We start from the raw sequence: 27,365 nt of genomic DNA, 5'->3' as shown, positions 1-27,365 counted from the left end.
TAAAGGTCATATTAAAAGATTCAGGGAAAAGTAAGCATCTTTTCATCCTTCTAGGCATTTTCTGGCTTTTTTAAAATTACATTAATTAACCAAATATTTAATTTATACAAAGTTATTAGTTGCATTTCTGAAATATATATCTGCAAAGTATTATAATATGGCTGTTTATCAGATAAAAGCAGTTTAGCACATTGAAAAATTTTTTTAAATCAAATATATGGATTTTTGACAGTAATTTATGAATAAATATTTTGTTAGAAAATAGGCAAGGCTTTATATGCTCGTACTATTAAAAAATTTTCATTTTGCTAATATTCTAAAGTTTAGGCGATAATTGAAATTCTGGACTACAGTTCGACTTCTGCATTTCTTTTCAATTTTTTATTCAAAGCGACATAAATGTTTTCATATAAAATACCTGTAATGCATGAAGTCAAATCTCTAAGCTTTACAACTAGTTTATTTAGCCTCCAATTTTTTTTTCCAAGTGAAATTTTTCTATTTAGTTTCCTTCCCAGAAAAGATATCAACCCCACCCCCAATGAAAAGTTATTACCCGATGAAATATATATTATTTCTTTGGCAATAAAATCTCTAAACTCAAATAGTAATATCATAACTGTTTTTATTTTTATATCTTGAGTGTTAAACTGATCTTTTTCAAACTCGTTTACTCTTTTTAATCCAATAAAACTTTATTGTATTATAAACAGTTATACAGTTTGATCAAAATGTTGGAATGCTGAACTGTTGAGAAGAGGATAATTTTTAATGCCTAGAGTAATAGTTTCCATTTTTTTCATATCACAGCATACCTCCAAGTATAAATAATTTCATGGTACAACTCACAAGTATAAATAATGTTAGGACACACTGTGGAAAAACACTTTTCTATTGAAATGATTACTTTCTTTTATTTCATGCTACTCATTCAGTTAACCATTTCACATGGGCTGTAGAGACTAATTTTTTGTATTGAAGTCAACTTCTCAATCAGCAGAGAACCAAAGAAAAAGAAGAAAAGAAAAAAGAAGTGACGACAAAGTCTGCTGTTTCCTGCTCTTGTGTACCAAATTTTAGATTTTCCTAGTTAAATCCTTGAGCTTTATTTTACATAGTGAAGAGAAGGGGCATTTTTATCCCAGCCCTCAGGAAAAAAGTTAATAATAACTTTCTTTCAAATATTTTTGCATCATATTCACATTCCAGACATTCATTTCAGATAAATCTTCTTAGTCAAAAGTAAGAAATAAACCATAAAAATGGGGATAAATATATCTTAATTCATGATCCTTTGTGACTGATTTTGGATCTATGAGTTAGAGTATCAGATTTGACTGAGTGAAACTGTGATAAAAATTTTAGAATATCTTTTTATAAAATTATGATGTCAAAATACAGAAGTAAAATTAATTATGTACAAAAAAATTACTGACTGTGCATAAATGCGAATAAGAAGACTAATTTAACAACAAAATAAACATTTTAAATATTGATTTAAGTGCATATAATTTTCTTTTGCTACAATTATTATATGTTCTCTTCGTATCAATGAGATACTTAGTCTTGTTTCAGTGAGAACAACATTTTAAAATCTGGGCCTAAGGTCAAAAGAGCTTTATGCAATTCTTTATGCATAAATGCGAATGAACAAAATAAGCATTTTAAATATTGATGTAAGTGCACGTAATTTACTTTGGCTACAATTATTGTATGTTATCTTTGTATCAGTGAGATACTTAGTCTTGTTTTAGTGAGAACAACATTTTAAAATCTGGACCTAAGGTCAAAAGAGCTTTATGCAATTCTTTATCAGTATTTTTCAATGATGTTCATGTTTTTAATTCTCAAGAACGAATGTAGAACAAAAACTTTATTCACATATTTGTATGTTAGAAAGTTGTAAAGGAATATTTATAGCATTTTTATTGATAGATGGAAACTCAATTTTTTTCATTTATTCAGAACTGAGATAAAGCAACATGCTTAAATTCAACATTAACTGTTATGGTTACTTTTAAATTCTCAATTCATCCTCTTTGTTCTCATAAATTGAATCCCATGTGATCTATTGTAGATACAAACAGATTTTGAACCTAAATGAATTGCTTTGCTTTCATTAATTCAAGCCAATGATGAAGTTTCATCTTTAGTGTGCATAACTATTGATAAAGTTCTAGTACTTGAGTTTTAGGATTTAAACTACAGCACTGACTAAACATTTCAAAGTAACCATTTTCACCTTATCTATCCAAAGAAGAATTTTGTTTTTGAAACCATTAGTTTTGTTAGTGTAAGATAATATGTTTTCATGTGGTTCTGCCATTTTTTGATTGAATTAACTTAGGCATTCAAATATGTCAACTAAGAATAACCCATTTTTTGCAACCATTAACTGTCTGTCAACTTAGAAGAATATTAAGCAAAAAATAGTAATTTTTCTTTTGTGTCATGAATTCTGAATAGAATACTCCCACTCAACAGTGAACAAATTTCAGTATGGAACAACAAACAGTGATGTTGTAATCTGATTTCATCGTATAAAATTTAAAAAAGACACGATAGAAGTGGTTCAACTCTGAGTTGCATGACTGCCTTTATCCAATCATGAGGTTTTTTTTTATTTGTCTCTTTGTGTATTTAGTTTATAATTTAAAATATTTTGATTTCTTACTTTCTTCAATGAATGAATGGAAGTTTATGAAAACAGAAACTAATGTAAGTACTTACACAAATTTAGCTATTACATGTTGTTTCAATGCAGATATTCATGAGCAGATCCAAAAACCTGTGCCACTCAGAGGGTTAATATTGTTCACATTTAGCATTTTTATAGCATCATTAAATGCAAATTTTAAACCTAAAGTAAACTATTTGATATGAGAATTTCTGTATGAGTAAAGCAGTGTAACATTTGAACACCAAGATTTCCAGACCGAATTTTTAAAATCAAATCATTGCAACCATGGCTTTAGTACCTAAACTTGCATAGTTTTCTCATAAAATTTTGCTTGTATGAAAATATTCATTAATCTCTTTTAGCATAGCCTTCTGGTAATATTACTGTGTAATCAGGACTTTGTGATTAAGTTTTTCACGATAACATCATTATGCTGCAGCATATCTGTTGAAAAACACTGGTCTAGAAAATAAAATATTTTATTTATATTGTTTCTTGCATGCAGATTTTATAATTAGTGCATCTATATCATATTTATTATTTAATAGATTTTTAAAGTGCTGAAAAATCTTGAAACTATGTATCTATATAAAAAAATTTAAAATTAAAATATAAAAAAAATCTGAAGTGCAATGAATAAACCTGTGATTTGATTTATAATAAAGCTTTTAAATTTGTTACAATATTAATTTATTGGTACTTGTCTTCTGTAACTGCCTTTGTGAGAGAAAATGGCATTGATGCAAATTCATGCTTAATAAGGTATGATTTTTGGCCAAATGTAATAAACAAAAACAAAACTAATTACAATAAACAATAAATTGGTAATTTATTCAGTATCTATACAGCATAAGTTATTTAATAGATATACATAGAAGTTTATTATGAATTTTAATCATAATAATAGTTAATACAATTTTGTAAACAATGTATTTAAAATGTAACATAGTTCAACCGAACTTATTTAATATATATATATTAATTATTGTATTTAATGCAATTATGTAAGTAGTTTATTTTAAATAACAACATACATAAACATGCCAAAAAATTCAATTTATTATTAACCATACTGGAAAGTTCATATTTTACAGACTTCTTCTAGTAGTCACGGTTTGACAGTGGTTGCTAATAATACCTCGACATCAACTAAATCTTCTTTTTGGCTGATGGAAGATTGAAAAAAGTAAGCTTACAATGAAAACCACTATATGGGCACAACACAATTAAGAAAAACCAGTTAGATCATTACCCGTTTGTTTATCACTCATGCACATGTTTCTTGAACATGTGCAGATCAATAACTATTTGTTTCTCCCTATTGCAGAAATGTTCCAAATCCACTTTCTCACCAAGGCAGAAGACAAGTAATGCTTTATTTATAGCATTTGATATGCCAATGCTGTATTTTATGTGATAATTTTCAACTCTGTTGCTTATACATTTAATTAATATATCCAACTAGAAAACTCTGAAAACAAGAAGTAATCAAATACAACATTGCATTACAGATTTCTGGTGGCTTCCTTAAGTACAGTTTTAATGATCAGTCCTTTGTACTCAAAGACATTGCAGTTAATGATGGAGTTTGGCATAATGTGGAGGCTAAATGGATGTCTGCAGGCATTTGGCTTAATCTGGACTATGGACAGTATGAGGTACTTGTTGTAAAGTTTATATCATGCCAAAATACATAAAAGAAATTTCTGACATATTGGTTTATATTTAGAAGTAAATGGCAAACCATGTTTAAGTTAATTTCTAATGAGCAAAAAATGTTTTTTTAAGTCTAAATATATCTTCATGTATACTGTAGGTATAGGTACCGTAAGTATATAGGTACCATAAGTATATAGGTACCATAGTGTATAGGTATATATACCATACATGGTATCTATACCATAAACTATTGCCATGTAACTAAAATTATATGTATATAGATTGAAAAGTTTAGGGAATATATAGCCATTATGTAATTATTAAAGATTTTTTTTTTTTAATTTTCCATACAGTATTTTAGAAAATAAATACTGATTTCAGTATACGAAAGCTTATTATCAAACTGAAAACTTGCTGATGTTATAAATGATTTTCTAAATATTGATTATTATGTTGAAAAATTTTGTTACACATATGGCATATTTAGTTTTTATGTATTTTATTTATGCAGTCACATAGTACTACATCCCATAATACAGAAGTAAAATGCTTTGCTTAACAGGAGAAAATACTAGAACAGTTTTTTTACTGCTACCATTTCAATTATTTGGCTGCTGCCAAACAATTAAATAAAATTTATCCCTCAACATATTCCATGATTATATTAATTATCTTATTTATTATTCCATTGATTTCCATAATTACACCAAGTTTTCACTGAATTTTAACTATTGTATTTAATATTTGGTAGATCTACTTCTATAATGACCAGCACCGAGATTGGTGCTCATGTCTCTTACTAGGCAATTCATTATAAAGAAAGAGATTAGTATAAAGTCCTGCTGTTTTAGGCAGGTCCTGCTTTAATATCTTTTAAATGCTGAATCGTGGAAAGTTTGGGCATCTTCTAAATGTTTCCTGTAGTCAGAATATTCCTGTAACCATTCTAACTTATTATAACCTCTACAGTACCTTGTATTACATTTCTCTAAATACACATCTATCTGAAAAGCAGTGTAAAAAAAGAGATGTCTGTAGTCTATTATCTCTCAATATATTCCCATCTCTTATCAGTCAAGAGGTATTAAATGTCCTATTCTATACCAGGAGGTTTATTCGGCAGATTCTACAACTGCTGTCATCAACCTAGACAGTTGTCATCATACACAGAGTACCCATAATGAATTTTATTGCCACTATATATTTATACTGCACTAGGCTGGTGCAGTAGAATTTTGGTTTTGTTACCTGTTTCAATCTTCGGTGGTTTTGTGGCGTGTTTGCCTCATTCGTGATATGTATTCTATATTCCAATGAATAAAGCACTTTGTCCATTGGACATTGGTAAGGAATAGATTGCTGGAAAAGCATATGCTCTGAAACTGATACTGTATATGTTGCATTATCATGCAGGAAGTCAGTATTGCATAACTTTAATTCTTTATTTTCCAGTTGGCTTTAATCTAATACTAACTGTATATGTATAACTTGCATTATGATATGAAAATGGGCACTGCAGTATGCAGTGGTGTCTGTAGCTTATGTTTAAAAAAACAGTAGCTAGTTGGGGGGGGGACATTTATTCTGGTTTTCTTTCTTATTATTGATGGTTAAAATATTTTGAATTGAGTCCTCCAAAATGTTTGTACTATTACATTATGCTATCATGCATTTATCATTCATGTAACTTTATAAGCATTGCCATTGCAGAAAACATAAGATCTTTCATTTATTTATCTTGCAGTCTGGTAAATAGCCAATTGCTAGGCTGTTATTTTTTAATGTAAGATCTTTAATTCATCTCTCAAATTACAATTATTTTACAAACTGTGCAGTTGAAAAGCAATAAGTGCAGTTTTTAATATTTACATTATTATTTTTTTTATAATATCTCTAATTTATATTATTTGAAATGTATTTTTAATTTGCATTCTGTTCAATAGACAATCATGACTGTTTACAGCATTATTGTAGTTAATAAAAGAACATTTTAATACCATGTATTGCGCAGCTTAGGACAGAATCATTTGATTTTGTAAATATTTAAGAGTGAAATGATATTTTTGATCGCTTATAGGCTGTGAAACAATTAGAGGGGCACATTCGGGGACTCTATGTGGGCAAAGTATCCATCGGAGGAGTGCAGCCATCAGAAGGACCTGAAAATTTGGCATTTTTTAATGGATGCATACAGGTTTGCTATATTTTTAATATGGAATTATCATTGAGTGAAATCATATTCATATAAATATAAACAGTGTTTTTACTGCAATCATGTATCTCAAGATTTTTTTCCCAAAGTTTTAACCATCATATTTCCACCATAAAAATTCTATCAGAAATGCAACTTTTTCCTGAAGATCCTTCATAAATTGATATGTGTACATGCACTGAGAATGTTTTAAAAAAATATGTATAGTTACTAAATACTGTGTTGCTCATACACTTTCTTGCATGTACCAAATATATGATAGTTATGCATTAAGTGTTTGAATTGTTGTAGATGATATCAGATGTTCATGAGTAACTAGAAAGAAGACAAATGGAGTATGATATCAAAATATCTGCATATCATTTTTAAGAAAAAGAAGCCACAATATATGTATACATACACACACAATGTATATATATGTTAGAACAGTTATTACGTAGAAAGTCTAAATTTAATCTTACTTAGTTTAAACTGCTATTGACTATGTAATTTGGAGAATTTCATCTAAAGGAAAAATGATCTGCTGTGATAAAGATGTGGAATCTAAAAAGCTAAAAACCTTCATTGTTGTCATTTTGCAGCCTTCTGCTCAGCCACAACCATTCCCTGAGTTAGTAAGATTGTCATTTCTGTGCCTGCTTGCCAAAATATTACACATATGTATGTAAGAATGCAATGTAAGAATCCACAGTATGTGTATATAGTTATAAAACAAAATGTTTGTTTTGAACCACACAAAAATGAAACAAGAAGCTCATTTATGAAAATAAGTCAGATTAAAATGGAACAAACAATAGAAAGTTATAAGTTAATCCAAATTTCAGTCTGCAGAAGATGTTCATATGCATGACACATATTGTCTGTTTTAAGTTAACTTTTAATTTCCTAATGGTGTCAAAAGTAGAATGCTGTGTGTTTATTTCTGCAAATGGTAAACAATGAAGCTATAATAAATAATGATATTCTTCTTACCCCTTTTTTTTTCAATCTTACTAACCGGTTCATTTATTTGAGCAACTTCAGTGTATAAACACATAAGTTTCTGCTGGAAAGTATTATAATTAATAACAGTTACACATATTGAACTGAGAAAAGGAGGAAAGGGGGCTTTGAAAAAATTTATTTATCTTTCTTGTTCTGTACATGTATACTTAAGAAGTGAATGTTTGTTAAAAAGAAAAATATGTTACTTTTTGAAGCATAACCTTTTTTATTTCTTGGTTGCTAAGCAAGCTTATTTTGCAGAATTGATAATTTGTAATAAAAGTGGGAGAGCTGTATCTTAGATTCTGTGTATAAGTCTGGCAATAGAAAATGCTTTATTACAAACTGTAAATTGACAATATTTAACATAACTAAATATTGGTTTTGTTTAAAATCATCTTTGCCTAGTTTATATATATATATATCTTTGCCTAGTTTTTATATATATCTTTGCCTAGTTTTTATATATATCTCTGTAGATATAATTTGCTTTTTAAAAGTGATAGTAAGAATTAATTTTTATTTATTTGTTTTCATAGTTCTCTGAGTAGACCAATAAATATTTTAAAACCAATAAAGCATATCATGTGCATATTAAAAGTTTTATCTGATAAAATAATTAGAGAATGTTAGCCTAATAAGAGCTCGATAATACTGAAATAACCATATATCAGTTATAGTTTAACCCTTTAGTGCTGATTGTCATGCAGAATGCCAGAATGAAAAGCATTCATTTCCCAGCTGGCACACTGACATGACAGAGCACTGTGGCCTAGGCTACTAATGTTTAAAATTAATTTATGATTAGGCACAGCATGAATAATAAACAAATAGCTAAGTTTATTGCTTTTTATTTTCCAGCTATTGAAATGCGACACTACGAGCAGCAATAATTGGGCCACTACAGCACTTTCTCATTCATCCTTGCTTGTCAGACATATGTGTCAGAGTTTTGGAACATTTTAGAAACGTTTTTTTGCACATGATAGCATTATATATCCATAAGATATATAGATTTAACCTTCTACTGGTATTTAGAATGTATTTAGAATGAGACATAGATGAGTCACATGCATTTGGTTTTTGATTGTATAAACATAAGAGGATAAGTGTGTTTTTGGACTCTCAAGCTTTCTGATAGCTCTTTGAATGTACATATAGTATTTATTGATGAATCTTATGGGAGATTCCCCCCAAGCATATTTCATTAATATTGCACACATGGTATTTATCAGTGAATGCTATGTTCCCCCCCCTACAGTATTGGGTGTTTGTGTTTATAGTTTATTTTACCAATCAAGAATTATAACTTGTGAAATATTTCTGTAATTTTTATAGAATTAAAATATGAAATCGTCAAAAATTTTTAGCAAATTATGTGAATCTAAATCAAGTTATATCTGTAACTTTAACTAAAAAAAATTCAGGATTATATGGTAAGAGAGTCGTTAAATCTCTATTTTAAGAACTTTTTTGTTATACCGTTTACATATATATCATTCTTTCATGTCTGCATTACCAGCGAATGAACTCTTTAAACTTAGAATCTATAGTTGTGGAACTGTAATTAGGAGATGGAAAGGAATGTAGAAGCAAAAAGCTCTCCAGTCCTGGAAAGGCACTTGTGAAAGAAACAGCCAGCTCCAGTAGTATGTGCATGTTTGGACTTTTTGTCGTAAAAGGATTAATCCAGGAATGGCAAACCTATGGCATGCAACAGGTATTTTGGTTGCATGCCCATGTTCGTATTAAATTATTTTTATTCACTTATATTCACTGAAAACAGCATTTCAAAAAATTTAAAAAAAAAAAAAAAAAAAAAACCTCCAAGACTAGTGACCATTGAAGGCAGATTCAGAAGTGAGCACAAGCATGAGTATCATTATGACATTTTCCAGGATGGAAGGATGACTAGTGCACACCCCTCGCCACAGAAGTCCCTGTAGGAAAGACTGACCTTTTTCTTAGGGAAGTACATGAACGGGATGAGTTATAAAGAGAGAACCCAAACTAAATTGCAAATTATGACAGTTTCAGCTTTGGTTTCTCATATTTGAATATGAAGGATGTTTCGAGAGAGAGCGGAAGGATTTTTTGCAAATGAGAGTACCTATGAAGGCCTGTTTTACGAATTATAGCACCTATGTCTTCTTTATTGATTCAGATAGTTTGATTTCCTAAATATAACAAGATAAAAGGCTTCTATACCATACTAAACTGAATTTTTAAATAAATGCCACATAAAACTTTTATATTAAAATACACAATGCCAAGGGGACAAAGAATAGTTTTCAAAATTAAACATTTTTACATAGATTCTCTACTTTGTCTCAATGTGAGAAAGAGTTTAAGAGTTTGGAACTTCTGGTTCTTTATAGAAAGGGGTGTGGAGAATAAGCCCCTGTTTATAACTACACTTAATATCTAATCATGGCTACGATTTTAATGTGGAGATTTAAGGTGGTGAAATTGGTTGCTTCAAATTTCTCTCTTTTTTTTTTTTTTTTTTTTTTTTTTATGCTTACACAAATAAGTGATGCAATGAAGGAAAAAAAGGAATAAGTTATTTATATACTGGGTTGAACAATCCTGCTAAGAAGAGGGTGTGTCAAATCCAGAATGTTCCAAAGGGGGTTAGTGTTTCTTTACCCTTCACTCCTTGGCACCAATGCAAAAAAATCACACAAAAATAACTGCTTGCAAGTACAGATCTGGTACCATATTTCTGAGCTATAGACAATTTTCATGCTCATTCAAGTTAATGAATTTTAATTTATATGTGTAAGCCATGATTTGTGATCTGCATATTATTATTTTTTTCTCCTTTCTTTCCTGTGGTTCTGAACATGAACCTGCCAAATTAGCTTCCAAAAACATGCCAAATATGCTTCCAATGAACTCAACTATAAGAAATCACCTCGATTCAGATTTCAGTGAATCTTGTATGTTATTAAAGACAAGTTACGACCCAAATGTAAATGACATGGCTAATAAGATCAGCAACAGGTGTCATACTAAATGGGATTAAATGTATGTAATATCGTAGTATTTCATTAAAATATTAAATGACTGTATTTTGAAAAGTAAATTAAGTGAAGCATCTTAAAGAAGACACAATGTTTTTAAGTAAAAAGTAAAGGCAATTAATAATATATTTTGAATTGTATTGCTACATCTAATTTTTCATGCTATAAAAAATTAAAAAATCTAACATTAAATGCCTTTCTTTTATTTTTTCACTTACAATAAGGGGTGTCTGCTTTAAGACACTTTGCATTATCTTAATATTAAACTGAAATAGTTTAAAAATACTGTTTATTCAGTTTACATATGATATAAGCTAATAACTAAACAGCAGATATAGTTACAAAATATGATTCAATAGTTTGAAATCAAAGCAGAGCTTTAAAGATGATTTTAAAAAAGAAATATGCTAAGTAGTACACTATACATCCGAAAGAAATAAACCATAATTTAAATGGCACACTAATCGAAAAAGGTTCACCATCCTTGGATTAATCTGATTGCTTATGTGAATCTTTGCAGTCTAGCATGTTGTTTAAAACACACGCAGGTCTCTTCATTTTACAAAAGTTAACGTAATGTCATTATAATGTTTATTAAAGAGCTGAGTTAGTATCTACTTCTATTTTCAACAGAAATTGAATGAGGATTTTAATTTTTTATTAAACTATCATTTAGTATTGTTTTATGCAGTGCTTGGAAGAAAAGCGTGAATAATTGTGAAAGAGCTTGCAAGTAAGAATACGGGGTGTCTAACTGTATATGAAAATTTTGTAGCAAGAAATGTTTCGGTTTGTACAGTCAAGTATACTTTTGTATTTCAAACCTTTTTTATCAGCCAGAGCAGGCAACAAAATCGAGTATGCAATGATGGGCAGGAAGATAAGGCCACTGAAAATGTAGTAACTCAACAGAAATTATAGTCTTCGCTGACTTAAATATATGCATCAGTGTCACATTTTTCACGAGTAAACTATCCAATGTGTTTCTTGCTTCTTAATTTTAGAAAATTAAATTCCATTATGCATATTATTTCCATTTAATTATGGGCAGTAGATGAATTTTTTTATATTTGCAGATGCAGATAATATTTGTATTTATTTGCGAAAAGAGATATTTAGCATATTTTTCTTGCTTTTATGCTGTGTAGTATTAGATTTAACGCTTTGTTTAATTTTTTTAAGCTTGGGAACATACAAAATGTTTCCAGGTATAAATTCATAATACTTTTTTTTTCTCCTTTACACTATATGAGCTTATGAGACTTTTTATATGAACACCATGTTTTCATAAAAATGAAGAAACTTAGGTAGAAATAGACTTATCTCTTGATAAATGCACTCAAGTGAGAGTGACAAAATACCATTGTACAACACAGGCTGTTTTGAAGCAATGATTTTCTCAATACAAAGCAACATCTTATGCAAGCAATGGCAAGTGTGATATTATGTACTTTTGATCACATAATATGAATGTTCTACTAGTGTGTGATATTTCATTTGCTTTTTAAGTATGTTACCTGTTCCTTTAAAAAAAGTTATATATATATATATGTGTGTGTGTGTGTGTATAATATTATTATTATTATGAAAGTCTTGAGTTGAAGAAACTTCTCCATATTTTCTTATATATTTGAATAATGCATGTATTTCTTTGTCAAAATTAGGATGTTAGAATAGACATGAATAGAGATTCATGGCTGAGACCATCTCTGGAGAGCAATGTCAGAGAAGGATGCAGAGTTCAAAATCCTTGCCATGGAAATCCCTGTCCGAAGAATAGTACATGTGTGGACCTCTGGGATCATTATGAATGCCAGTGTGACATGGGTGAGAAATCATTATTTTAATAATTTGAAATATTTGTGTGCTATGAGTGCTTCAATTATTTCAAAGAATTTAAGACCAAGAAATTTTACAAGATTCAAACTTTGCGCATGTTTATTTATTTCTTAAGTATCATATATGAAAGCAAGTTTTTTTGTAAGTGTATCAAATCACAACATATTATAATTTTATTGTTGCACTGCAGAAAACTAAAAAGTAAAACACGTCAGAAAAATGCATTCCATCATAAGCGAAATTGTACTTCTAAATGTACATATGGTGAGATTCATCTAAATATGAAATTTAGCACAGTTTAATTAAAAATTAGCTATGAGTTGAAGCAATTAATTTATAATTAAGATGTAACTGATTGAACTGAACTAAAATTATGCATAGAAAAGTCTGTAATTGGCAAAATTTTAGCATTTAAATTCAAGTTTATCTCCTCTTTTGGTTCAAGCATTTTAAATTATTAATTACAAATTCTATTGAAATCAGTATTGGATGTATAAATATGATTCCATCTTTTTTTCTAATAGTTTTCATAAATAACACTACTTACGTACAGGATCTGGGAACACTGTATATGAAAGCAACCATCAATATGCAACTGTATGTGACAATTGTTTAAACTAAAACACTAATTATTTTTGTTTCATAGTTTTATGAAAAACAAAAAGATAAACAAACAAAAATGCTATCTGAAAGATGTTTTGCTTGACTGTTTTATTACGAAGAAAATTGCTGTAGAAATGTATTATTTGCTGTTAGAAATTTGAGATAAATGTGTTGCATCAAGTTCAACTTACAAAGACGTGTTTTTATGATTTAAAAATAACTATTTTAACACACATGACAAAAAGCTTGGAAAAACATCAAAACTATTTCAGCTGTTGCAGCCAAACCGGACTTAACATTATAAATAGCAGTTAATTAAGTAGAATGAAGTATTACTGAAAACTCTTCCAAATATACTACAAGACATGAAGAAATTATTTCCCTGTATGTCAGTCAAAAAAATTAGAAGCACTTTGCTGGGATTGTTGTCTTGCCTGTCATATTCACTTGATGTTTCTCCTTCAGATGACCATTTATTTCATGGCAGAGCAGCCTTTCTAGAAACAGCTTAAATTTTTTATGAGGATATCGAAAATTGGCTTGATAAACTGATTTTTTCAAAATAAATAAGCTGTGTCCTTTTTAGTGAATATGTCTTTTTTAACTGGCATCAGTATTTCAGAAGTGATTTAATAAAATATTTGCATCACATTTAAATGAAACAAAATACTTTTTGTCAGTATCAAAATAATCCTGCCTAGTAAGCAGAGTGACTTTTCGGCGATCTAACAAGGTTTGACTGTACATGTCTTTATACGCTATACTCTAATAATAAAACCAGCTAGACAAGAGAATATTTTTCAAGAGTATGAATCATAAGGATATAGGAATACCTGAGAGTGTTATAATATATTTATCGATATTACAAATGTAGATGTTGAATCCAAAACAAATCATTTCTCTCTCTCACACACAGTACTATTCAGTATAAGCATGAATATGTGTCAATCAAGGAAACAAACCAAGTAATACAGTCAAATGTCTTTAATCCAGACATCCATAATCCGAACCTCAAAGCTACAAACGTTCTGCACATGCGTAAATGCATAATGCGTTAACGCATGCGCACAATATCTTTACAAATGCGCATGTGTGTTAACGCAAGAGATAATACGTTTACGCATGCACTTTTAATGTATAACGGATGGTATAAGCTAAGCTAAAATTATCTAATTATCTATTTCAGTTGCAGTTATGTTGCAGATTGTGTTGTTCCTTAATCTTCTAATTGGATCCAGCTTATTTTTTGCAGACTGTTAGAGCAATTTTTTAAAAGTAAGCTTAAAATTTCGATTATATCAAAAAGAATTTCAGATTCTGGAGTTGATCTGCAAAGCAAAAGCATGTTTCGATGTCCATCAAACAAAAAGTGGAATTGCTGGAAAAAATGGATAAAGGCATATCCTTTGTTTCTCTAACTATTCCAAAATCTGTTTATCAATTTCACGCTGCTCTGCTGGGCGGGGGAAACATCACGGCATGCAATGAAATGGAAGTTGATCTGTCAGCACTATCCTTATCTTCAGGGCAGATGTTTTTTTTTTTTATTCAGGTTATAATTTCTTACTAAATGTAGTATTTGATTTCGATGTACTCCATCTTTGATATGATTTAAATCAAATTCCTCATCATTATAAATATTACGAATACACATCAAATAGTTTTCTGGTTGCAATTTTCTAATTTCGACTATGCGTAATGTATGCTTAATAAAGTAAACAAATAAATATTAAGCCTTTTTTTTTTTTTTTTTTTTTTTTTTTTTTTTGTAAATTTTGATACCTTTTATATCATTATTGCTCTTTATTTCATAAATTAAAGTTTCATATTTTTAATTTTATAATTTCTGCATGCCATCTTACCAGATTTAAATTGATGATCTATAATCCGGAATCGCCGAAGTCCCTACGAGTCCGGATTAAAGACTTTTGACTGTATTATAGATTACTTCATGGTACTCTAACATAGTCACTCATGAATTATCTAAGTCATTATAATTTTTGAGATGCTGTATTAAATGGATATTTTTTAAGAATTTGTGATAACCTTGTTACATCAAAACATTATGCAGGACATATTAAAGTAATTATAAATTATTTCATGAAATTTTTGTGTCTCCGGAAAACTTTTAGCACAATTGGAAGCAAATCTTGTGACACTTATTGTGTTAGTAAATGTTTCTCAGCACTATAGAGTATATCGTTCACTTTATAGAAACTATTTCATGCAGTGATTTTTTTCTACTCTGATAGCTTTGTTTTTTGGCTGTAGAAATGTCAGGTGATTTTAGAGGTCTTTCATTAAATGGGGATATATTTTATCCTGTTTCTGTTCCTTTCTGTGCTAAATAATTAGCAGTTGTGTGACTAGTTACATGTCTGACTAGAGGCCTTGTCCACATAAAGTTCCAGCTTGATGGCCTTAATTTCCATGTAAGGTTGAAATTTCGTTTTCAAAAATTGGTTCTAAAATGTTTTGCTGATAATACCGTGAATTAAAATTTTAGCCTTATTTAAGACTTTTTCAAATTTTAATTGACCGTTTAATTGCAAAATAATAATAATAATTTTATAATTGTTTTTAACTGTATTTGGTGTTTTTGGTTTTTCTGTATTTTACAATGTATAATGAATATGTTTTGAGTTTTTATGTATTTTTGCTTTGCCACGAAGTGAGAACTGAATCAATTGAATGAGAAATATATTTCTAGGGAAAGTAGAGGAAATTAAGTTTATAAGGTATTTCTTCCGTCTTTGTGGTGTAGTGGTCTGCACGCTCAGCATGTAATTGAGAAATCTTCACTTCGATTGCCGATGAAGGCATTGCTAGTTTTTCATCTTGCCTGCTTCCCTCCCCCCGAAAAAAATACTAATGTCTCTACAAGTTTAAGTAAAATGCAGGAAAACGTGTGCATTATTTTAGAGGGCATTCAAGGAAATTATGTGGTGTCCACATCAGATATTTTTAATTATGAAGAGAACAGAGTCATATTTATACACTTAACAGAAGCCTCTTTGGCAGAGTAATTGCAGTTTTTATGCCATGTTCATGGGCTATTTCATCTGAAATGTATTAAGGGTGTTGTTTTAATGCACTCTTATCAACTAAGCTAAAAGAATTAACTTAAGTAAACTTGGTTTACAAAATCATGTAAGAAATGTCTTCATGCAGACTAAATAGTTTTGAAAAGAATTTTTTGTAATTACTTACAACAATTAAAAAAATCATCCATACTTGAATATTATTTTGTATTTATCTGATGACAGATTTGTATATGCAGAGTGTTTAAATAAGGCTGCATGGCAAAATATCGCTTGAATAATCAATCATAGACCTACGGCTTAGGTTAAAAAAATAAAGAAAATGAATATTTTAATTTTATAAGAGAGTCTGTAAAGAAACTTCCAACTAATGAATTGTTTTTAATCCTAATGAAATCTTTTAGAAGTAAAATCCTGTTTATAATATGTAAAACTGGCTGCAAAATTTTAGATGATGTAAATTATTTTCACCCAAGAAAAGAATAAGAATTCAAAATATGTTTAAAATTGAATTTCATAATTAAAAATTTCTTGATTTAGTATTTAAGAATGTTAGTTTGAAATCACTTCCTAATTTAAAGTCATACTAATGTAATCTTAAAAGTTTGCAGTAAACATTTTAACATCTGTAATTGTCTGTATCTGTGGCTGTCTACATGACCGTTAAATTTTTTTTATTAAGATATTTTAGTAATTTTGATTATTTGGACTTTTTTGGGAGGGGGCAGAATTAATTTTTCTATTGAATCATATTAAATGACTTTTTTTTCTGTAGTGCCTATATAAAATTTAAATTCCATATATTCTTATTAAAATGTATCATGTGATCAGAATGTTCATAACTACAAGGGCTATTTTATTTGGTTAATTCATTAAACTGAAACCATGTTTTATCCAACTACTGAAGAAGAATTTAATTGAGAAATATCTCTCTCTCTTTTTTTAATATCCTGCATAATCTCAAAAGGTAGTTGCTTTTTACATTCTTTTTTATTTATACATTAAAGAACAAATCTAAAATGATAAAATGCTTATATTGTCACCAAAATAACTTTCTCTCTCTCTTTTTTTTTTTTTTTTTTTTTTTTTTGCTACAGGCTTTATTGGTCAGCAGTGTCTTCCTGTTTGTGAAATGAATCCTTGTGCCACTGGGTCTATTTGTAGGCCATCTGTAAAAGATTCTTTCCACAACAGTCATAAGTATGGCTACAGCTGTGAATGTGATTCTCTGCACACTGGAGAATACTGTGAGATGCCTCTGGATCATCCTTGCCCTTCCAACTGGTGGGGCTATCCAATATGTGGGCCCTGTCATTGTGACACTAGCAGAGGTTATGATGCTAACTGCAATAAAACAAATGGGGAATGCAAGTGTGAGGTAAATTTAAAGTTATTGAAAAATTCTTAAGTTATTTCTTTCCACAAATAACATCTTCAGAGTGTTGATTATGTTTTCCGTTATGACAAATAATCATGTATTTCATTCTGTTAATACGGTGGTTTAGAAGCCTTGGCACAGTTCAAATCCCAGAGAATGCATGGTTGTTTGTATAGTGTCTTGTGGCATGGGAACTCTTAAAATATTGTTGAGAAAACGTCTTCTCAAGATGTTTTTGGAAGAGAAAGAAGGGTGGGAGGCACTTGGATTTGAACCCTGAGGGACTGTCCTTCAAAGTTTTGATAGAGTAGGACAAATTTTTATTATCTCCTATAAGCTGTCAAAGGCCAAAGCCAATGATAGAGACAGCCATAGTCATAATAAAATTCATAGACCATATTTGATCCAACAATAATAAAAATAATAATCATGCACAAATCTTCTAGTGTGCGGCCCTGAAAGGTATGTGGTAAGTTCATATCCTGCTGGACTGTATTTGAATCTTGGATGAGATACAAATGCCAGGTTGGATTAAGACTTTTAGAGGCTCTAAGTACTTAAAAGATTTTGATGCCTTCAGTAATATTCATACTAGTTATTTCCCCATTCTGTCACTCTCAATCTTGTTTAACTCAATCATACATTTCATGGTAAAACTGGCAATTGCAAGATTTTGTAGAGCCCCCTTCCACGATGTACTAAGCATGTGCTTATTTTGCTTAATGGTTAATCCAGCTTTGCATAGATGTTACGACTGCAATAATATCATTTTGGAATGGAAAAACTTAAAAATCTATTGCTCTAAAAGTCCGTTCCAGAGGAGGATAGGTGAAGAGTGACAAAACAAATTTTGAATTCCATGCCCTTTGGAATGGGGATGGAAATCGAACAAATAGCACTTGTGTGCTTTGCCTATATTAAATAATCCGAGCCTATTTCCATTAAATAATCCAACATTTCATTTCTTTCTTGGTAGAGACATTTGAAAACTTCAGCCATTAATATTTTTTTTCCCTTTAAATTTGATTATGACAAAGAACTCAAGGGCTCTCTGCCTAAGAAGGGAAACTAGCTCATATACAGATTACACATGGGAGAAACCATGAAAATGCCCTGCAGCAGCCAGCCTGTTTGCTGGGATTTGAACCCCATACTAAAGTACCAGTGTTCAGCGACTTTGTTCACCACCCCTCAGCCACTAGTGGGCCTTAGCCTTAAATGGATTGAATTTATAAAATAGGAATTAGGTTTATTAATATAAACTTTTTTAAAATTTTACTTCATTAATTACTTTGTTAAACTAATTAAACAATTCTGCTCATTAGTCCCTTTCACTTCTTTATTATTCTTTTATGAAATAAATTGTAGTAATTATTTTCTTAATATTAAGTATTAAAATTATTATTTAATATTAAGTATTAAATTATAAAGTATTAAAATTTACTTCATAAATTAAGTATTTATTTGCATTGAACTGTTAAAGCAGAATGTTCTTCTTACTCCTTTATTATTACTGTTTAGGCATCGCTACATGAGTCATTACTCAAGTTTTCATGTTTTGATAAACATGCAGTGATGAAAGAAAAGTATAATAAATAGTGATTCGCCAGGTTGGCGTCAGATCAATGATGTATCTATGTGAAATGTTTCAGCTTGAGATCTGTGCGAAGCAGATATGGAGCCAAATTACTGATCATACAAATTTATGCTAAAATGATTGTTTCTTCAATAACAAGGTATTTTATTGAGTGTCAAAGGGAAATTAAGAATCAGTACTCTCCATATGTTTTATTATGCGCAGGGGGGGGAATCAAATGCGCATGTGTAAAACCTATATGAGAAAAATGATATTGGTGGTTTTGAGGTCCAGATTTTAGAGCATTCTGGATAATGGACATCCGAATTTCAGACTTGATAACGTATATTTTTGATGGCAGGTTTAAACAAAAAATAGTTGAAATTTTTTTAATTAAAAAAAGAAAAAGAAAGGCCCATTCATAACGTTGATTTGTCATCCAGAACCATTAAGTAAATTGGTCACTGTTTGCCAAGATAAAAATATTGACATAAGTTGCTCTGGCATTGAGATGCTTCGCACTTTTATGAAGATCAGTTTTAATTTGAAGAAAGCAACCTTCATAACTATGCCATCTTTATGCCATGATGATATTATGCTTTTTTGAAAGTTTCTGTCTTTGCCAATAATGACTGATTTGCATAAAGATGCTAAGGACATCTCAGAGAAAAAGAAATTGAATCAAACTGCCTGCTTAAGGGGCCTTATGAGGAAGAGGTGAGTTAATCCCATATCTGTCAAACTATGCAAAAAATAAGCATAAAATAATCATTGTTATATAAAAAGAAGTGGAAACGTAACTACTGTTAACAGAATTTTATTTCAGTCACTGGAGTTTTGAGAAGCTTAAGCTGAAATTGTGATAAGATTTTATGTAAACGAATATATGGGCCAAGGAAATGTTATTTCTAGTTACCTTCTGATGTGAAATGTGCTTATTGTTTTGTACACAAATATTGAACTTGAAGTCAGGGTTTAGATGCATTCTTTAGGAAAAAATTTTAGTTAAACTGCTGATACCACATTTATGTCCTTGCAATGTTGTTTTAAGATTATTACACTTCTATATAATAGGTAAAACACTTTAATGCCCAAGGAATTTCCAAGAATTTGTAACATGTATACAGTTGACAAGTTATGAATGTGAAATTAAGCATATAAATAACTAAAAAATATACATATAATGTGAATGAGCCTGTTTGCAACTATTCGTCCAGAACAGTAAGAAGGCTACCTCTGACAGACTGTGTTATAGTTATTCAAAAAAATATGCAACAAAACCCCATGATAATGAACTTAAAGGGATCCAAAACATGGTTTGTTAAATCCATTTTGATATGGAAAAGATGGGTCATCTCACAAAATAGTGTGAAAATTATTTGTCAATCATGCAAAATGAATGATGAGTGTTGTCATATCTCCCCAAAAGTGTTAATAATAATTTTAATTTAAAAAAGGTATTATAAGGGAATTACAATTATTATTATATGCACAACTACTTTTTTTCCTGTTTCGCAATATGTTAATAACTTTACACAAAAAATTACTTAGCAAAACTCATGGGTGAGATCCTTGCCTCCAACTGCGTATTTCTATCTAAAATGCATATTTACAATTGTGAATAAATTCCAGCCTAGAAGAGCTATCCAGTAGCTCAATCAAAGAACTTGAATGTAATCAAATAACCAGTTCAAGTTCCTTGTCTCAATGAGTCATTGGTGACACAATAGGATCCACTAAGATATGTTTTTTTGTGTGTCCTAATTTTCGAAGAATTGAGTGCTGTACTTGCCTAGCATAGCCTTTTGTTTTGAGCACAGAAAAAGGTGGGGATGACAATAAAAGAACAGTATTCATTATTCTAATATTCTAAACAGGATAAATTTAAGGATTAATAATTTTTCAGTTGAAACCTGCAGAATGAAAAAAAAAAAATGAATTTTTGTACTTTGAAAAGTACAAAAAATTTTCACTCCAAGATGTTTACAGTTTCTCATATCCAATTTTTATATATTTGGAAGTTTACTACAACGTATACTATAGTTAAGTCTATAGGAAATTTTACAAAATCAAAAAGTTTGTTATTATATCTAGTGGTAGGTTTTCACTATGTATTTTCATATTTATTATAAATTTTCCTATGCCTTACTGTTTTGCTATGTATCATAGCTTTGTCAGTCTTAAGTAATTGCATACTCATATGCCAAAGAAGAATTGTCTTTTTACAGGACAAGCATTTCCAACCCCTGCACAGTGACATCTGTTTTGATTGTGATTGTTATGCAACAGGCTCATTTGGAAATCGATGTGATCCAATTACTGGTCAGTGCAAGTGTAGAGCTGGTGTCATTGGACGTAGGTGTGATTCATGCTCTAACCCTTTTGCTGAAGTTACTCTGAGAGGATGTGAAGGTAAAATTATAGTAATTTGAAGTTTTTATTATAATTCTTTGTGAAAATGAATTCTGTGCATTTACAGTAAATGGTAACTTGAATCTCAAAATTATTTTTGTAAATGTTTATTGTACACTTATCAGGATTTAATGTTCTGTGCATACTTTTGGCAAACATAATGGTGCTAGTATTAATGTCCTGACCTCAAACAGTGAGCTGAATGCAGCTATGTTCTTAAGAGTGCTAGAAGAATAACAACGTACGAAGGGTGTAAAAGACCCTTTTATTAAAATCACTATTTACAGCAACTCCCAACTCGGGAGTGATAACAGAAGAAATAATAATCGCACTTGGGTCTTGAATAATCAAGCAATTTAAAACTAAAACTTCAGTAGATATTTAAATTGTTGCTGTCACAGAGCTTAAACGCGAGATTGGCCTATTTATGGTGCGTAGCAAGCCTTTGCTAAGTACTAACGCACTTAAATCACTTCCATCAGTATTTGAGGAACAGCACTAAGGCGTAAGAATTTAAATACTAACTATTCTGGTGAACGTTCACCGAGCCGACGTGGTCTGAGACTAAAAGCTCTCTCACACTTGAGAAGTTTCTCACTAACCTTAAATACAAAACTTGGCTCCAAAACAAATTAGCATAAAGCTGAACCGTGCGCTCATTCTGAAGGGAAGTTGAAATAAGAGTTTACAGGAAAGGGTAACTTAAAATAAAAAGAAACTTGGTTAGTTTAACTTAAAACCTTACACACTTTCTGAACAGAGTGAAGATGGGTTTGCCTTAAAGTCCCCATATACATTGAAAACAGTGATTGGGGCTCAAAATCCTCATTGCATAAAATTTCTATATTAAAGATTTTTATATAATTATTTTAATAAATTATTGCAAATTTTTAATCTCTCTCACTTTTTTTTATATTCACAAGTTAGATTTGAGAATTACGAGTTCCTCTAATTTCTTTGTTATTTATAATATCTATAAAAATAGTCTTTAATTAACAAGTAATTTTTGGGAATTTTCAATCTTTTTTAATAAATAAATGATAATATGTAGACCCAAGATAATTGAATTATAGTGTCTGTCTATCTAATTATTAATTAAATAAAGAAATGCAGAAGAGTGTTAAAAAGTAAAATAAGGCCTAAAAGTATATTCAGGAGTTTCAAAAGGGGGCAACTTATATGCCTAACAAATTTTGCTTCTAGCACAGCATTCCAAAAATTCACAACTGAAATTTGCATCTGCACTTTTCTTTCTGATTTTGGTTTATAAAACAAGATGGAAAATGTTTTTTGTTTCATAATTTAAAAAGGAATCATATTATGTTCTAATATTATTATAACTATTTAATTTTAGTGTTTGTTATTTTTTTATAATTTTTTTTATTATTTCCATTTAGGTGCATTGAATAAAAATGAAAAAAAAAATTATTATTTTAAAAATTAACTTCACAAAAAGAAATGCCTAGTTTATTCACTTCTTATAATTTTCTTAGTTAGCTTATATTGTTGTTTGTGTTAAAATTATTAAGAGCTATATAGAATAACTTTCTTCTTTTGCAGTTGTTTATGATGGCTGCCCTCAATCATTCAGCATGGGAATCTGGTGGGATCGAACTTTATTTGGTCAAGAAGCCTCACATTCTTGCCCTAAAGGTGCAGTTGGTATGTTCAAAAAGATTTTATTATTCGTCAGTTTGTTTGTAGTAATCATTTAGTTTAATGAAATAGTGTTTTGTATTTAGTTTGCATGCTTAAAAATTTAGCATCAAATCTTTAAAAGAAGCAAACTTATATAATCAAATCAATGATATAAAGTTTTTGGCTATGTAAAAAGCTGTTTTCAGGTGAAGAAATTTGCCTGAATTGATTTCCTTAGGATATTTTAACCCTTTGCGGCTTGGTGGGTCAATATATGTCCCACCTAATTAATATTTATTTTCTCAGTTAGCAATTTCCGTTAGAAATTTTCTAATCTTTTAAAAATAATCTATTTTAGTTATTATTTTTCTCAGTAGATGTTACTACTATACCAGGGCTTAAGTTTATAAGCAAAAAATATTCAAAATAGGATCACAAGAGTGATATCCCTGTATCTCGCATTTTTCAATATTTTAAAAATTTTGGTATACAATTTATGATATGTATGATACTTTTTAATATTCAAAAGTACTTTATTTTCAAAAATCTTAATTGTATTCAATATTTTATAACATTAATTTTGCAGTTGAAATAAGTGGGTTAAAATTTGTCCCACCACACACTTGAATTTCCGCTCAATAGATGGCAGCACTCACGATTATTTTTTCTTTTCTTTTTTGCATCTACTTTTTTCGTGATTGCGCGCGCTTTTACATCCGTTGTATGCTCTGATGTGCTAAAATGTCTAGGAAAAATTTAACAACTCAGGAAGCTTTGGATCTTTTTGCTGAATTGCCGTCCGATTGCGACTCAAATGCTTCAGATGTCAGTTCTGATTCAGATGAAATTGAAATCCAGGAGAGAATAACTGAGGTTGAAGGTATTGCTGAAGAAGAAAGGGAAGTAGTTATAATTTGTTTCGCTTTTTAAAGACACAGACCCATCTATGCATGTGGCACTGTAAATATGGATCGGAAGTATCTACCCAAAAATTTAAAAGACAAATTTATGTCAAGAGAATATAGACTTTTCAGTTAGCGATGATTCAATTTATTGCATAAAATGGAAGGATAAAAGATCCGTTTCTATCCTGTCTTGCTCGGAAAAGGCAACTGAAATGAAAGAAATTAATAGAAAGGAACAAGATGGAAAGACAAAAAAAAAAAAAAAGTACTGTGCCCAAACAGCATTATTTCATACAATAATATGGGATATGTCGACTGATTGATCAACTGAAAGGACTATATGAAATAGACCACAAAAGCAAGAAATGGTGGTACATGATTTTTTTTTTTTTTTTTTTTTTTACTTTTTAGATGTGAGTATAGTAAACACATTTATTCAAGTTTGTTCGCGAACCTGATCATGATGTAAAAACAATGAAAGATTTTCTTCTCTCAGTTACAGAAGGTCTAATGGCACTTGCAGGCAAGAAAGAGCTGAAAAGAAAACTGAAATCCGCAGTTCAAATAAAAACTAAAAACCCTGTTCGTACAACCAGAAAAGACACTAAAAAATGTAAGTAAAACGCCAAAGAGAACGAGCAGGAGATGTGCATATTGCAGCATATCGAAAGAAGAACGACGAACATTTTGCATGTGTGAAACATGTGAAGTGCCTCTATGCTTACAAAAGAATGAAACAACATGTTTTTCAAAGTTTCATGAAAAATGACTTTTTTTCAATTTTAGTCATATATAAATGTTTTTGAATCAAGGGCCAATTTTAATATTTTATTTAGTATCATATGTACGAGTATCAAATTTTAATCTTAAAATAATATTCAAGAAAATATTTTCTTTTGTTCCTAAAATTTAAAAATATTAAATATATACTACATGCAAAATGTGCATATGCAAAATTTTACAATTCATGCATATATGCAATAAGTACAAAATGCATTTTAGTGTGTTTATTATGAATATTTTAGAATGCACGCTTTATTTTGTTTATTCATTCCACATATAATTTTTTTCCCTGCTATACACCAATACGCTATAAGACATGTGCTAGTTGCATGGTGGGACAAACGGTATCCCACCTTCCACCGTAAAAAATAAAAGCGCAGATTTTTTTCAAGCCTTAAAGGCACTTAAGTAAGTCCATCTGACTTAGTCTAAGGCATTTTTTTAAAGATTAAAATATATTTTAAATATGCGTGTCGCAAAGGGTTAATGATAACTACAGTTATATTACAAATTTTTGCCATGTTTATTAGACCTGTTTTATAATTAATGTTAACATGGATTTTAAATGTGAGTCATTTATTAACAGATAATTTTTTTTGTATAATTAATGGGTAAAGGGCAATATGAAAACAAGTTTTCATGGCAGAAGAATACTTGTTTTGTGAGAAATATATTCTTGAAAAAATACTGTAATAGTTTTTTAAGATATTAGAATATGTATTAGGTATTCATCCATTAGAATTCCTATTTAATTAACCACATTTCCCGGGAAAATATCAAGAATCTGCTTCAGCACTGACAGTATTAACCCTTTCGCCGTCCTCTCCTTTCCGCAAAAATTTCTCCCCAGCGGCCACCTGTTTTTCGTAGTGTGTAATGTTGTTTGATTAATGAATTCTCTTTACCATCCTTTTTTTTTTCAAATACTTTCGTAGTGGATGAATGTCAATGAACATTAAGTAAAATTATAAGGAAATAAAGCATAATGGGAAAATAATATCTCTGCATGTTTATAACAGCAGGATAATTTGATAACATCTGTTCCAGGCGGTCCACTCCTCCCATTTCACTGCTGTAATCTTTTACAATTATTGGTTTTTTTACAGTTCTTTTCCCTGTTCCAACATCAATCATTGAGTTATTATGAACTGTACTCATCAAACGTATATCCTTCTTGTCTTTCCAATTCACAACCTCATTTTTTTCTCTTTTTCTGCTGAGTAGACATTGAAGCCATCTCTCACTGTCTTGTATCTTATGTACAATGGCGCAAATATTCATAAAACCTGGGAAAAATTCAATTAGAAATAGAATGCCTGGTTAGTACTGCCCTCTAGTAGGTATTAGAACAAACAAAAATAAAACAAGTAAACATTTAGAAAGCGTTTAAAAGTTTTAAAATGTAGAAGAACGCTTTTAGCATGTTACGGCCACCCTGCAGAAGTTTCACTTGAATGCGCTGGATGCGTTACGGACGACGAAGAGGTTAAGCAAATGCAAAAAGTAATTTTGCATTTGTTTAATGTCATTTTATGCAAATAATTAAAGACCAGTTACCTTTTATATTTAAGCAGAACAGTTGCCTTTGTATCTTGCCTTTTGATTAATGAATTCTCTTTACCATCCTTTTTTTCAAATATTTAATTTTTTCTACAGACTTGAGATATGGCTTTTTCAAGGGCTATTTAATACTTCCATATTATATTCTGTCTATTATTTAAGCTCTCCTGTGTATGTTATGAAAAGAGAAAATTGTTACTTTGAAACACAAATAGCTTAATAATAAACTGTTCCTCAACAGTCAAACATTAAATACTCTAAACTATTTTAAAGCCACTTTATTGGTATTATAATAAGGCAGCTGCCTAAGTTTTGGGGTTGGGTTCTGAAGAAGACAGATATGTTTGTAAATGTATTGTGTCTTTGCAGCATGGAAGCATTTAAACTATTTCCCAACCAAAAGTCTTCTCAAGAGGTTGTTGGTAGGAGATGGGAAACTCTTAGATCCATCACTTAAAAGATTCTCCATCAAATCAAAATAAAGCTGGGCAAAATCATACTAGATATCATTTATAAAGTGTTCAAAGAATATTACATAATAAGAGCAACAGAAGTTTTGAAAGGACAGGCCAAATGAATTAACCTCGAAAACCCAGGTACAAATTTCATAAAACTGTAAAATAATTATACACATCCTTTTCTGATGAAAAATCAACCACAGCTGAAACTGCAGTTTCTACTGATGTAATAAGAACATTCCTGCATACATTTAAGCTAAATGATGAATGTACTATTCTTACATCCTATGCCCTTCAGAGGGCAGGGTCATTCTTAGGTCATTGGCTGCCTGCATACTTTCCTAAGATTGCTGACCCCCAAATTTAAAAAAAAAATGCTCAATGATTAATAAAATTTTATTTCATACTCACTAAGTACTTACATATGACAAATCATACGAATTGTACAAAAAGTTCTTACATATGACATTGAAACCAACAAAATAGTTAGTTTTGATTTGAAAAGAAAAAAACAAAGAATATATATATTTTTTTTTTTTTTTTTTTTTTCAAACTTAAAATCAACAAGTCAAAAACAAGGAATTAACTAAATTAAATTTGACTTTGAAGTA

At 30.0% G+C, this 27,365-nt stretch overlaps 1 protein-coding gene across 2 annotated transcripts in view; it reads left to right on the top strand.

Moving 5' to 3' along the window:
* The window catches only part of stan (Protocadherin-like wing polarity protein stan), a 602,571-nt gene that overhangs the window by 506,648 nt on the left and 68,558 nt on the right, over nt 1–27,365 (top strand). For both annotated transcript variants that reach the window (XM_085824086.1, XM_085824085.1), the window contains 6 exons: nt 4,192–4,338; nt 6,417–6,533; nt 12,226–12,388; nt 17,142–17,422; nt 21,227–21,410; nt 22,971–23,072. In XM_085824086.1, the coding sequence (XP_085680212.1) occupies nt 4,192–4,338; nt 6,417–6,533; nt 12,226–12,388; nt 17,142–17,422; nt 21,227–21,410; nt 22,971–23,072 (994 nt within the window). The remainder of the gene's footprint in view (nt 1–4,191; nt 4,339–6,416; nt 6,534–12,225; nt 12,389–17,141; nt 17,423–21,226; nt 21,411–22,970; nt 23,073–27,365) is intronic.

The sequence above is a fragment of the Stegodyphus dumicola genome, chromosome 9, assembly GCF_044657685.1.
Source record: "Stegodyphus dumicola isolate Sdum_Otavi_A_Nest chromosome 9, ASM4465768v1".
Classification (NCBI taxonomy): Eukaryota; Metazoa; Arthropoda; class Arachnida; order Araneae; family Eresidae; genus Stegodyphus; species Stegodyphus dumicola.
This window is presented reverse-complemented; position numbering and strand designations above follow the sequence as displayed.